This window comes from Chanodichthys erythropterus, chromosome 17 (assembly GCF_024489055.1).
Source record: "Chanodichthys erythropterus isolate Z2021 chromosome 17, ASM2448905v1, whole genome shotgun sequence".
Classification (NCBI taxonomy): Eukaryota; Metazoa; Chordata; class Actinopteri; order Cypriniformes; family Xenocyprididae; genus Chanodichthys; species Chanodichthys erythropterus.
This window is the reverse complement of record NC_090237.1, coordinates 39,805,768-39,819,310: the sequence shown is the minus strand read 5'-3', so window position 1 is coordinate 39,819,310 and position 13,543 is coordinate 39,805,768. Positions and strand designations below refer to the sequence as shown.

General features: G+C 40.4%; 1 protein-coding gene across 4 annotated transcripts in view; it reads left to right on the top strand.

Moving 5' to 3' along the window:
• limk1a (LIM domain kinase 1a) overlaps positions 1-13,543 on the top strand; it is a 65,110-nt gene that overhangs the window by 30,312 nt on the left and 21,255 nt on the right. For 3 of the 4 annotated variants that reach the window (XM_067366393.1, XM_067366395.1, XM_067366394.1), the window contains one exon: positions 4,873-5,011. In XM_067366393.1, coding sequence (XP_067222494.1) covers positions 4,873-5,011 — 139 coding nt within the window. Of the gene's footprint in view, positions 1-4,872; positions 5,012-11,294; positions 11,424-13,543 lie in introns of those variants that run through there. The other variant, XM_067366396.1, reaches the window with a different exon arrangement.

Genomic DNA, 13,543 nt, shown 5'->3' with positions numbered 1-13,543 from the left:
TCAAACGGTTTCGTCACACTTTCTTTTGCCCAAGCTCCATAGTTAATCATACACTCTGGATCAAACTCTGAGAATGTTTAGTGAGTGATGTGAACCCACTGAACCTGATCTAAACCAGGTTAGATTTATTTGGTTTTGTTAACTCTAAACCTACTCTGAAACTCTGAAACAAATTGATTGTTGATTAATGAAACCTAACTGCAACATAACTGTTCTCCTGAAATATGAACGGAATCCTCTGGGACGGTGCCATGTCCAAATGGCGCGGTGATGCCACATTACTGTTTGGTGTTTGTTTTGGTTTCCTGACTCGAGGCTGGGATCAGCAGATGGGCAATGAACAGAGTGGTCATCTGCTTTAATGAAGTGTTTCCTCCCTTTAGTCATAGAGATGATGATGAGAGATGCTCGGAGGGAGATGGGGGAGATCTGAGACCGCAGAGAAGTCAGACAGATAGAGGGAATGATTAACAGCATCCTGTCCGTCTCTGCTTTCATCATTAGAGGCTGATAACAGAGCCCTGGGGATCACACATCATGGATTACCCAGCATCCCCCACGTCTGCTGGACCGGATTGATTTCATCAGTCTAATGGCCAGTCCTCCATTGACAAACACTTCACTTTCACTCAGGCCAATGCTTTAGCTGTGTCTGCTTCACTCTTAATATTGCTTAGTGATTTGATCAAACCTTAGCAAAACTCTGTGATTCCGAAATTCTTGCACGTTAAACATAAATATGACCTCATGTTGTGTCAGACACGTTTAGGTGTGCCTCCGTAACTTTCGTCCGTCATAAAAAATTTGGATCAGGTTCAATTTTATGTGTTTTTCACATCCGTAGCAAACATTTTGAGAGGTGTTTTGAGCATTCAGAGCCACCGTACAAGTGAACGCCAAAATCCAGAATGGTGTCTGAGAGGTTGATCCACTTCGTCTCGCAGCACAAAGCACAGCATGAAAAACGGAAGTGTGGAATATAAAGAGACGGAATATAAAAGCAGATTGTGGTAAATGATTGCGGAACAGCTTGGAAAACGGGATGGTAGGCACTGGGGATAATCCCGCAGCTACTTGATAAGGATGTGGAACTCTCCTTCCTCTCTACGCAATCTCGGGATTGGATGGACCCAATATTTCCTATTTCTTTTTCTCTTTTTAAGAAAAGAAAGGAGAATAAAATCATCCTCACTGCTTGAAGACTCCATTTTGTATTGTTTTGCAATTTTTTCACAACGGATTAATTAAAACTCATTGGACTCAGTGTGCAAGGTTTCTGTACGTGACATTTTTAGGATGAAGAATACGAAAAAAACAAAATATTCCAACTCGTGACCCTATTATACACCCGGCGCAATGCGATGCCAGCCCCAACAAGTGTTTTTTGCTAGTTTCAGATTGACGCAGTTATCACGTCTAGCGCCACGTTGTTTAAATAGCCCATGGGTCAGAAAACGAGGTGTGTTCAGGTGCATTGTTGGCGTGTTGCTATTTTGAGGCAACTGAAATAGACTGCACCATTGACCAACTGAAACCTGCTCTAAAATCAACGGTGCAATATTTTTTTGTTATTTAAAGAGCGCATTAGTAATATGCACCTATAGGAACAACACGCATACGCTCTGACCACACAACACTTTAGAAACATCCTATCATTGAGGACAAACAGCACTCGAACTCTCTGAAGATGACGTTGGTTGTTTTGATGAGAATATAAGGAGTGGCTCATTCTATATCTGTATCTTGTCAGGGGAAATGGTGTTCAGGGCTGTGGTGTTGATTCTCACCGCTGTTATTATCAGCACTGCATATGCTATTATAAAGAATTATAAACAAGCTGAAACATATACTTCTCTCCTTAAAGACAGGTAAATTACGGGACACGTCAGCATTCTTTGGCTTTCCCAGATGAGTGCAGTAACAGTGCAGTTCTTCCTTCTTTCTAAAAATAATGCACTTTATTTGCATTCATTGTAGCCACATACATCAGTTCTGCGTGTGCCCGAGCATTGAAAGAACGGGAATTGGTTTAATGAAGCCTTTTCATGGTTACTCACCAGTCTATGGTCCATTGTTATAAGGACAAATGCATTTCTTTGCTGCACATGAATACAGTGATGCTTTGAGTTCAGTTCACGGCAGTTCCTTAATGATGGGGCTCACATACAAATAAGGCAAAATTTGAGATAAAATACAGGAATTAATCGACACTGTGAATTTGGATAACACTTGCCAAGTGTGTTAATGTAAGTATAAACACATTTCTGTGTTCAGTGACAACTTCAGTGCATAAAGTTTCTTTCTTGCCTTCCTTGAACTCATTGTGTTTCCATTTAGGTCCTGTGGTGTGTATGATAGAAGGTAATGCTGAAGTACACTGCTTTACTTCACTGTGATCAGCTGATTTCCATTCATGTGATGATGATTTGCAAAATAGACTGTACTGGAACTGATGGTTGGACTGATTAACAGCTCACTTACCCCTTTTTGCCATAATAAGGCAAAGACATATATTATCTTGACATACATTGACATGGAGGTGGCTGTTTTTCGGCTCTTGTCACAGTTCAGAGGGCATGATGGATTCGCAGGGATCATTGAGTGGCAGATGTTCACGAATGAGCTGGACTCCCTCAGGCTCTGATCAGATCAATCCACAAACAGTGAGATATCAGCCTCTGGCCACTATTATGACACCACACACATGATGGATCATCTGACGTCATGCTGAAGCTCATGTGTTTAGCATATGCTCAGTCTCCTGTCAGCTCTGCTGAAACATTTTCTTACTGAGGTTTATATTTATAAAAACAAAACAACAGCTTTTCTTGCCCAACATGGTGCCGTGGTGGGCAAGTAATGTAATTGCAATTGTTAGATTATAAAACCGCAGTGGTTGTGGAAGTTGACCAGTCAATCCAGTGTTCCAGTCATCATCAAACACAGTAACAGTGTATGTCACTGTACAACACTCTTAAGAGACCAACTATTAACATTAGTTCACATGACACCACAGATCTTGTGAAAGAACGGCACTAATCGATTTGATTTGCATCATATTTTCATGAAAATGTGTGACCTTAAAGGTGCAGTAAGCGATTTCACTGATAACTGATTGCTGGATCAATCGGTTATCAGCAAAAATCCATACTGATTGTTTTTTCTGGTCGCATCCATTCCTGGAGTGGCTGAGAAGGGTTCACTGTCAATATACAGAACGAGAGTGGCTTCTAGATGTGAAATAAAAACTATCACTGATGCCTCGTGGTGTTTGTTTTGACATGAGACTGTGCGCTGCATGGAGCCAGACATGTCAGATGCGGATTTAAAATGGAGACTGTGAAATGTTATGTATACAGTACACTACCGTACATGTTTTCATATCATTATATAGTCATTAATTTGTTGACTAAATTGATTCTGCAATCGGTAATCACCAAAACCGATCAATCGGCACCGATAACCTATTGCTGGATCAATCAGTTATCAGCAAAAATCCAAACCAATTGTTTTTTCCGGGTTGCATCTGTTCTTGGAGTGGCTGAGATGGGTCCGCTGTCAATATACAGTACGGAAGTGACCTCTAGAGGCGAAATAAAAACTATCACTGATGCCTCGTGGAGTTTGTTTTGACACGTGAGACTACGCATTGATGCAGATTTAAACAATGTTTAGACAATGAAACGGTATGTATACAGTACACTACCATACATGTTTTCATATTATAAAGTGATTAATTCGTTGACTAGATGTTGCATCAGTGTTGTCGTCGAGGCTGAAAGGACGCTAACATTAGTAGTACCTCAAGCGGTTAAAACAATGTGACAAAATACACACAAATCCGACCCAAATGTTTAATGTCACAATTGATACCATCAATTTGTATTAGTTTACATACAGTACAGCTGGTTGCTTTTATGCATTTGTTATGCAATGAACTTGCATATTTAAAGCTAGTTATGTGAGAAGGCAAAGTGTACAGTCATGCAGCTGACAGAAACATAAATCAGAAATGCATCCAATTTCAGCTTTTTTTTTATCGTCACTGTAATACATATTTTGTTATTTTGATAGATAATGGCAAATAACGCGTGAGAGTCTACATAAAATATACATGTATGTATTTTCAATGCTATGGAGTTTATGTAGATATGTAAAGATGGCCAACTTTAAACATAACTTTTTGGATTTATATGAAACGCAACAATGAGAGTCCATTTGTAACATTAATTAAGGTTAATAAAAGTATTGTTTATTGTTAGCTGAAACATTTATTAATACCTTTTTACATTTTAAAGTTATATCTCTTAACATTAGTTAATGCACTAAGAACTAACATGAATGATCAAGGTATAATTAATATATTATTTTTTTAATATGGAAAAAGTACAGTACTTTAGCACTATTTTATGTGCTGTTTGTTTTCATTCAGTATCCATTTTTAAAATGATCGGTTGGTTAATCTGTTATCGGCCAGCGTGGGCCAACCTAACTATTGTTATCGGTAAAATCCACAGAATCAACCTCTACTTGTTTGTATACACTCTTGTGTGCTATATTTTCATTTTTTGTTCTTCCTGGTCAATTGTTCGTCATCTTCACTTTATTTTTCGCAAAGCTTTATTTTACTTTGCTTCTGCTACGATAAAGAGATTGCATTGCGTGTTTGTCGGTCCATTTCAATTAGGATTTTGTTGGTCAACCTCATGCATGCACGGTCTGACATCTTGTTTACTAACACTCATTCTCATCACAATGCCACTATCAACAAGAGCAGACATACGACATTGTGTCAAACTTGGGACTGACACAAAAAGCCTTGCTATTAAAATGATTACCTTTGACCTTGTGTTTGTGTTGTGTGATCTGCAGGTGTTGTGAGTGCGGGGCGTCTCTCTCACACTGGTACTATGAGAAGGACGGGCGTCTCTTCTGTAAGAAGGACTACTGGGCCAAATTCGGGGAGTTGTGTCATGGCTGTTCAGAGCCCATCACCACCGGACTCATCATGGTGAGTCCAAACCGTCCGAAACTGTATCCCTGCCATCTCTCCTCACCCCACAATCCTGCGTGTCCTGCGGTTTCCCGCAGCCGCTCCAGTTACACGTTTCTGCAGTGCTCCATTCACACAGTTACTGCTGCCGGATCACACATGAGCAAATCAACAGCACTCTTGTGTGCTTTCATGAAAGAGCTGCTATCTATAATTCAGAGATAGTGTTAATGAAGGGAAAGTTTGTGTGGCCTCTTGTTTTAGTGCATTCACTGCTAGCTGTATTATTTAGTGTTTCTACAAGAGCAAGAGCTGTTTATATGACAAGAATCATTTGAATAATTTATGACCTTTTGAATTCCTTCATTGTGCTTGAACTCTCACATGTAAACTCGTTTGCATCCAGTCTTGGCATAGCGTGTCTGTGGCTAATACAGGTTATCATCTGGTTTGTAAAAGATGCTCCACATGAACTCCAGCTCTGCATCTGCTCTGAGTTTGAGTCAATTTAACATGCATTTGGGAAAGCAACATGCTGTGATTTCTGTGATGTGGAAAACATGGACAGAATCACGGAATCCAGTCACAAAAATGTAATTTACGGTTAAATCAAAAGTTGGATTGCACACTTATTCAAATGGCAATATGAACTAGTGTCTAAAGATTAAAGCATAAAAAAACTAATATTGAAATATGAAGTCTGCGTGTCTCTGTGTGAATGGGCGGCTACACATTCTCAAGCATTCCTAATATGCAGTTTTATATGAATCCAATTCCTTCTCTGTTGTTTTGGATTTCAAAAAGAAACTGCAAATGAGAATGAATGTTATCGTCTTTTCAGCAATATGAAATGATAACATGACCAGCATTTCCTCCTGAGGGTGATGGCGAAGATTCATATCATTTGTTCTCAAGAAACCTTTCAAACATATTGAAACTTGCCCTAAGTAGAATTTCCTATAAAACAAATATGTGTTGTGCTTCAGACCAGGCCATTGTCTGAGTAATTTGATATTTCACCTCCACTAAGTTGTTTCTTCCTCAAGTTTAAAAAAAATGTCTGTTATATCTGATAAGATGGGGAGGGTTGAAACGCAAGTATTTACACAGTTTAAGCATGAGTTTTTAAAAGGTTAAAGTTGTTAAAATTAGCAGCTAGTCTATTTCCACCAAGTGCAAATAGCCCGTCTGTTTACACAAACTCCGCCCACCAATGTCTGAATGAGCCAGACAAAATTACAAAAAAATCCTGCTGATAACAGAATCAGTGGTGAGGTGAGAAAGGCAGGAGGTGTTAGTTTTTGATGCAACCGACCCGAGTTTGTACAGGTATTTAAAAAAAAAAAAAAAAAAAGATGGGGGATAAAAAATAAATTATTCAAGTGGAAATAAAGTGCCTAACTGGTATTTAATAGTGGGAATAAAGTGTTTATCGGGTAGAAGTCGGTGTAGGGGAGTACTTTAGGGATAGAATAAAGCAGCATACATTTATGATTTTAATAAATATAATCATATATACTGAATATGTTGTTGTTATTGCACTGTTTTATAATATACTACAACACAATGAGGTGCAAAAAGTATCTGCCACTATTTGCACTAAGTATAAATAGCCTCTAACTACTATTTAGACTTTTATTACTCTTATTTTACTCTTTTCATCTATCACTACACATTTAGTTTAAATACTAACAATATTAAGATAGTATACTAAGTGCAAATAATGATAGATGCTATTTACAGTAAAATAGTGCAACAGAAATACTTTTTTTTGCTATTTACACTTAGTGTAAATAGCTGCTGCCTAAAACTAAATGTTACTGCGCTCTCTTGTATGTCAGCTATCTCTCATCAACACTGACACTGTCTGAGCTCGGTTGAATTTATAGCCGTTGTTCAGGCCACACACTTGGCTTATAAAGCGCAGGTGCAGCTAACAGGGCGGCTTGCGGGGATGATAAAACCTTTCACCCACACTGCATACTGTCATCTGGTTTCTCTCACAGCATGTTTTCTCTGTTGCTCGGTGGGATGGTGACCCTTGTTCTGCAGTGTTAGTCAAAACCAGAGTTTGGTTTTGCTCAAATAGTTTCTCGCTGTGAATGTGCTCCTAATGGAACTATAAAGCAGGTGGTAGAGTCTGTGGTCTGTGCTTTTATATGTAAAACGTCTGGTCTGCTTTGGCCACAGTGCTGGCTACATCTGAATTGTTCGCTTTCTCTCTGGTTTCCAGAGAGCACGCTGTGTGATTTAGTGACACACAGACGGCCTCAGGCAGTGCTGTCCCAATAATTAAACTCCCCGGGCTCGGGATAAGTGAATTAAAGATGACTCAGCATGCACTTCCTGCATTTGATTGACAGACACACGTCTTCATTAAGGGATTGAATGCCACAGACTCTGAGGATCCATCTGCAGATGGAGGTCAGGTCTGTAGACTGTGCGTCAGCTCCTATGAAGAAGAAGAGGAAGATTCTGGTCAGCAGTACAAGCTGCTATAAGGAACTGCTGCACTGACCTAGAAAGAGACAATCATGTTTGTTTCTCAGTAGTCATGAACATGAAATGTTACCAGTTTAGTTTTTAAGAACTGATGTGTGAACAATAACAATATAGACTTTAAAATACGTCTTCGATACATATTCTTGTAATGTAATGTTCCATTAACAGAGTGATCAAAACTGAATATGCAATCTCCTGCAGTAGAGGTCTGTGCAGGAGCGACTTTTTTAGTTCAGCTCCAGCAACATTCTGCTCCCGCAACATCCTCCAGCTCTTCCTGGAGGATCCAAAGGTGTTTCCAGGCCAGCTAGGAGATATAATCCCTCCAGTGTGTCTCCGGCCCTGATAACATCTGGTATTAAGATGTGTTTTGTCAATTGGATCGCAAATAGATGAGGGAGACACGTTCCCGTTTACACCTGGTGTTTCGTTCTGTCTCTTTTGTCCACCTTCAATCGCTTGTGTCTTGATTTGTTTTCAAGGAGAGGTTCTCTGGGCGGGTAAATGTATGGTTTTTTCAGATCTTTCGATCTAATGGAAGAAATAAGCTCTCGCAATTTACATTACATATGAACATGACCGGAAAAACATTTGGAGATAATCCGCTTTCGTTTCTGCTCTGACAGCAGCAAGACCAGCCGACACTCTGTGAGTGTGTGTTAGAAATCAGGAATGGTGAAAGAACCTCGTGCTTGGTATGTTTTTCATCTTCAAACCAAACGTGGGTCTTTAGCCGACAAAGTTTAAATCCTGTCTGGCTACGCGTTAGGTCAGTAGCCGGAGAGCAGGCGGTCTTTTCGATCACGTTTTCGAATGCATTCGACCATATGAGCATTTAAACTACGAAAGCAATCTGGTCTAATGCGTTTTCGACAACCACTAGAAGTGGTCGAAAGTGGACAAGCTCAAATCATTTCAGACCCTGTTTACACCTGTATGTAGTGTTGTCCACACGTGATCCAGTCGAACAAAATGTATCTTAATACTAGGTGTAAACATGGCCTGGTCTTTTTCCAGTTGGACATGCCCAGAACAACTGCACCAGGATGCCCAAACCATCCCAACTGGCTCCTTTTAAAGGAGCAACAGCTCTACTCCGAGTCTCTCCCGGATGCCAGAGCTTCACATCCCATTTCTCAGGGTTAGACACCCTTCAGAGAAAACACATTTTAGCTGCTTGTAGTCTTGTACTGTTGGTCACTATCCAAAGTTCATGATCATAGGTGAGGGTCTGAAATACAAGGCGACGGACCTGTGTTTTCTTCTGTGCTGAGCCCAGCTGGATCCCATGGGCTGGAGCTTGGCCAACAGGCACTTGTTTACGAGCTCCTCTCCCAGGCCTGGCTTAAGGACATAGGCCGTATCCTTCTTCCAGAATCTCGCTCTCCCTTGACCTTTCCATATGGGAAAGTGTTGGATCACTCTTTGTCTGGCCTTTCACCTGGGGCCAATTTGCCTATGGGGCCCCTGCCAGGAGCTAAATCTCCAGACTACACAACTGTCAGGGTCACTGAGACACTCAAACCCCTCCATCATGTTAAGGAGGTAAACTCAGGAGGGGCAGCCCTGCTCCTGTAAACCATTTATTTTTTTGTTCCGCAATAAATTAATAACACTAGGCAACAACATTAAACTGATTTAAAAGACTTAGATTTGGTCAGAATCTAAGACAAAATTGCATGTTTCCTTCATAGAGAAGACAATCCCAGAATGCACTGCAAATATCTTTACTTACTTAATCCTCTTCATCCCCAGTGGGACATAAAGCCGCTATCGCCTGCCTTCCAACATGTCCTCCTACCAATACACCCATATAGGCCTTTTGTCACTTCCCTGAAATACGACCCATTACTAAAGTTCCGCTCCTATCGACAACGGGACACTTTCATTTTAATGCATTGTTCATTGTTCATGTTGCGTCATATTTTGGGTTTCGCATGGCTCAATTGATAGAACATTGCTATATACAACAATATGCAATCATGCGATCGTGGGTTTGATCCCAGGGAACACATGTGCTCATTAAGTGTGTTTGCACTATAAATCACTTAGGTTTAGGGTTGGGGTAGGTGTATTCGTTAATTAAAAAAATAAAAATAGTTTTGCTAAATGGAAATGGACAAATGGCTGGAAAGGGACCATGTAAAAAGTCCACACATTGCATTTAAATGAACGCGCATTTTGATTGGTAACGACGGTCATACGTCATTTCATGACGACAGATGAAACTGTCATTATTTTTACGCCAGCTAGAGGGCGCCTGCCTTTTAAACGTAAATATAGGTCATAATAAGGTACCTGAAAAAACGACCTATAGGGTCGTTTTTTGGAGGAGGACAGTCTCCTGCCTCCACCTATCTCTACCTATGGCCACATGTTGTGCCTCGCCCCAGGTGAGGTGCATTTCTGCCAGCTCTGATGTCACTGTCCTCCTCTAGTTGCCTTTGGTCTTCCTTGTCTTCTCTTGCCATGTGGTGTCCATCCAATTGCCACTTTCGGGATGCAGTGTTGGTCCATTCTTAGTACCTGCCCAAGCCATCTCAACCGTCTGCGTTTGATCTCAACCATCACACTGTGTCACTTGGTTCTTCTGTATAGCTCTACATTTGAAGATGGCCAGAAAATAGCACATATTTTCCTCAGGCAAGAGGCAGTAGTTAAGTCTCCTGTGCTGTTTGTGTGGTGTATCTGAGTGACCCTTAATGGAGTTTCTGCCCATGAAGAGCATTTCAATTCATTCAGTTATGAGGTTCCATTTGGGTTAAAAGCTAGCCTGCTTTACAAGACTCACTCCCATGTTATAGTCTGTTCCTCTGTCAGTATTTACTTACATTCTGTAATGAAATCATTCTTACTCCTTACACATGACACTGAGACGCATCCCACATGAGCGGATGGTCATTCTGTGGAAAACCATCCTCCCACTGCTGACACACAACAGGCCTGTGTGTGTTTCTGAGTGTGTTAGCTCATTCAGAGCCATGAGAAGACACTATCCCATCAGCCTTTGCTCAATATCATTAGTTTCTTTTGTGTTTACTTGTGTCTTTCTGTGAGCTCAGTGATAAAAATATCCACAAACATATCTGTCTGGATCTGCATGTATTTACACCAGACTCCCGTCGACTAACCCCCTTACTAGTTTCATTGCCATGACTAATTTCAGTCGTTTATGTAAACTCAAGTGTTGAATGTGTGTGTTCTGTTTTGAGTGTTGTGTTTCCTCATGTCTCATGTCTTATCACAGATCCACTGATGGGGAAGATCTGTGATTCCTGGGAACATTAGAGTTATTGTAATATTCTACACCATAATGGTCTGCTTAAGGGAAATTAGCGTTTTTCTTTGTATTCTGACCCGTTCCTCCTGCTCTTTTTGTCTGTACCTGCCTAATCTCATTCCACAATGTTGAGAGCTGACAGAGACCGGCAGTTTCAATCTGATTGTCTGGAGATTTCAGGGTGCAGAGTTATCACATGATACCATTAGACACATTTACAAGGTTTGTCGCATCAAATCTTTTGAGAACTTCTTTAGATTTTGATTAAGCCACTTCAGATTGAGCTTTTCTTTTACTGTGTAGCTGAAGATTTGAGCCCTTTTTCCTTGCAGAGGTTGTGTGTGTGTCGATGGGAGGGTTGGGTTGAGTGGGGGAGGTGTGTGTGTGTGTGTGTCTGCACAGAGATGCATGTGCTCAGCAGGAAGTGATGAAGTCACCCACTCTGAGAGAGAGCGAGAGACAGAGGGAGTGACATAGAGCTTTCTGGGATGAGCTCAGCGTTGGGTGTGTGGGCCGAGCGTTGTGGCTGTGTTTTGTTTTTGTTTCGCGGTCGCTAGAATGTTCTGCACGCTGTAGCTGCCGGTCATGTTCGGCGATGTGTTTTACTGGGGCTTCTGCTGTCTGAAACTCTGGAAGAGAAACAAGAAGGTAAGTCAGATGCTGGGAGTTCACACACATCGGTCTCATTTATTCAGACAGCGCAGCCTTCGTGTTTCACACATGGAATATGTTTCATTCATTTTCAGCTTATGCTTTATTTGATTCATTATAATGTACAAGGCTGTTTGACTCTGATAGATTTACAAAACATTTAAAAATCAGCAATTATCTGTGGTTCGTTCTCATCTTAATTCATTAGAATCATTTTCTGAGGCTTGAATCTGGATGTTCACAGACACGATGACCTGATTTATAATTCTTCATCTAATCAAACTGCTCCACAACATAATGACTGTACAGTCGGCCTCATTTCCAAATGGACATTCTCACATTTTTTGATTCAGTTTGAGTCTTCTGGCATCATATGAAATGGGAAATTCATGATGTAAAAGTTTTCTAATGCTTAATAGTCAGTATTATTTTTTTTGTTTTATTTACATTTAATTCTCCCCTTGAAATAGATGATCTTTGGATCACATCCTTGACTAGTTAACGGGGTCATGTTTGGCATCACGTCACAGTATCTGATGTCTGAGCATCTCTGTGTGTACAGCTGCTGATGCTGCACTGACAGCACTGGGACACACTGACATGGAAATGTCAGCCTGCACCGATCGTTATTCTCATTTATTCATGTAGCGGAGACTTTGACCCAGTAAAAGTGGTTTTAATCAGTAGTCATGAGAATGCATGGCTATTGCTGTGCGAGTGAATCTACATTTTTTTTTTTGGTACTTTTGAAATCTGGCAGGAAAAACTTCCCTGTCCAACGTTGGGGGGTTTGTGAAAGTGGAAAATTTCCCCAGAATGGTTTCTGAGCAGCAGCAGGTTCAATGATGAGTGTTTGGTGCATTCAGTGCATTCAGTTTGTGTCTGTGGACTTGAATGACAGCATTTCAGACTCAAGAGATTTCATTAATGAATGGATGAACAGCTGCCAAAAGGAAGTGTAAGTGTTACTTTAAGGTGGTGAATTCCAGTCTTTCCCATTTTTAAATATCACTTTTGAAATCACTCGTCAGCCCAGTTGTTGCCACACACATAGTAACACAGACAACATTGGTCAAGATGTGGTTTTTCATTTCATTTTCTTTGAGCTGTAATATTTGGAGTGGAGGATGAATTTCTGTGTGGACAGCATGTGTATAGTGTGTCATTCTCAGTCATTGATCAAATATGTATAATCAAAGTGAGATTATACCCAGAACAAGGCTGTCTTCCACAGTAGTGCATAGAAAAACAAAAAGCTCATAGGAAAAAGCTTAAATAGACTACAACATAATCAGTTTTTTCTATGTGTTCATAATTTCCTTGCATGACAGCCTGGGCAAAAATGTTGATGCCCAATTTGGCATGTTTCATTGCATTATCACAAATAGAACAATTGACTCCAAGAACAACTGTGCAATATGCTTAAAAATCTTTAATAATATTTGAATAAAGGGCCCAATGTCACTTTTGGCCACTACTGTATGTCTCAGCCGTCCATCCAGCCCATCACTGACTCAACAGAGGAACTGTGGTTTCTTGTAGAAACTGTACAGGTGCATTTTTACATGAAGGTTTTGCTGCTTTCCCAATAATAATAACATAGGAGAGGTGTTTTCCTACTGGAGATTTGGTGATGTGTTTAGAAAAAAAATATATTGAAAGTCAATATCAGGCAGCTGTTCACCGTTGACATCATTATTAACACATGTTAATGAGGGACTCTACAGACTCCTGTTTGTAAAAGATCATTTTAAGATAGGAAAACATACATGACATTTGCATAGAGTTTTTGTGGGTTTTTTTTTTTTCTGTGGGCGCAGATGTGTATTTTCAGCCGTGTTGGTGGTCTGTCAGCTCTGTTTTCCGTGTTGGTTGAGCGTCTGTAAATGAAGCAACTGAAATGAGGAAGCAGTGGGCAATCCGTGACCTCACTGCGTGATGCCGCCGCATTTTCCCCCGTCTAAAGGTGTAGTTCACAAGAATTAAGGTTCCAGTTCTCTTATTCGTCAAAGACAAATGATTCCAAGAAATGGAAAGACCTCGTCAAACTATTCTAAGATCGTGGCATCACATTTGAGTCCTATTTGTAAAACACCAAGAAACTGTTGTAGAGGAAG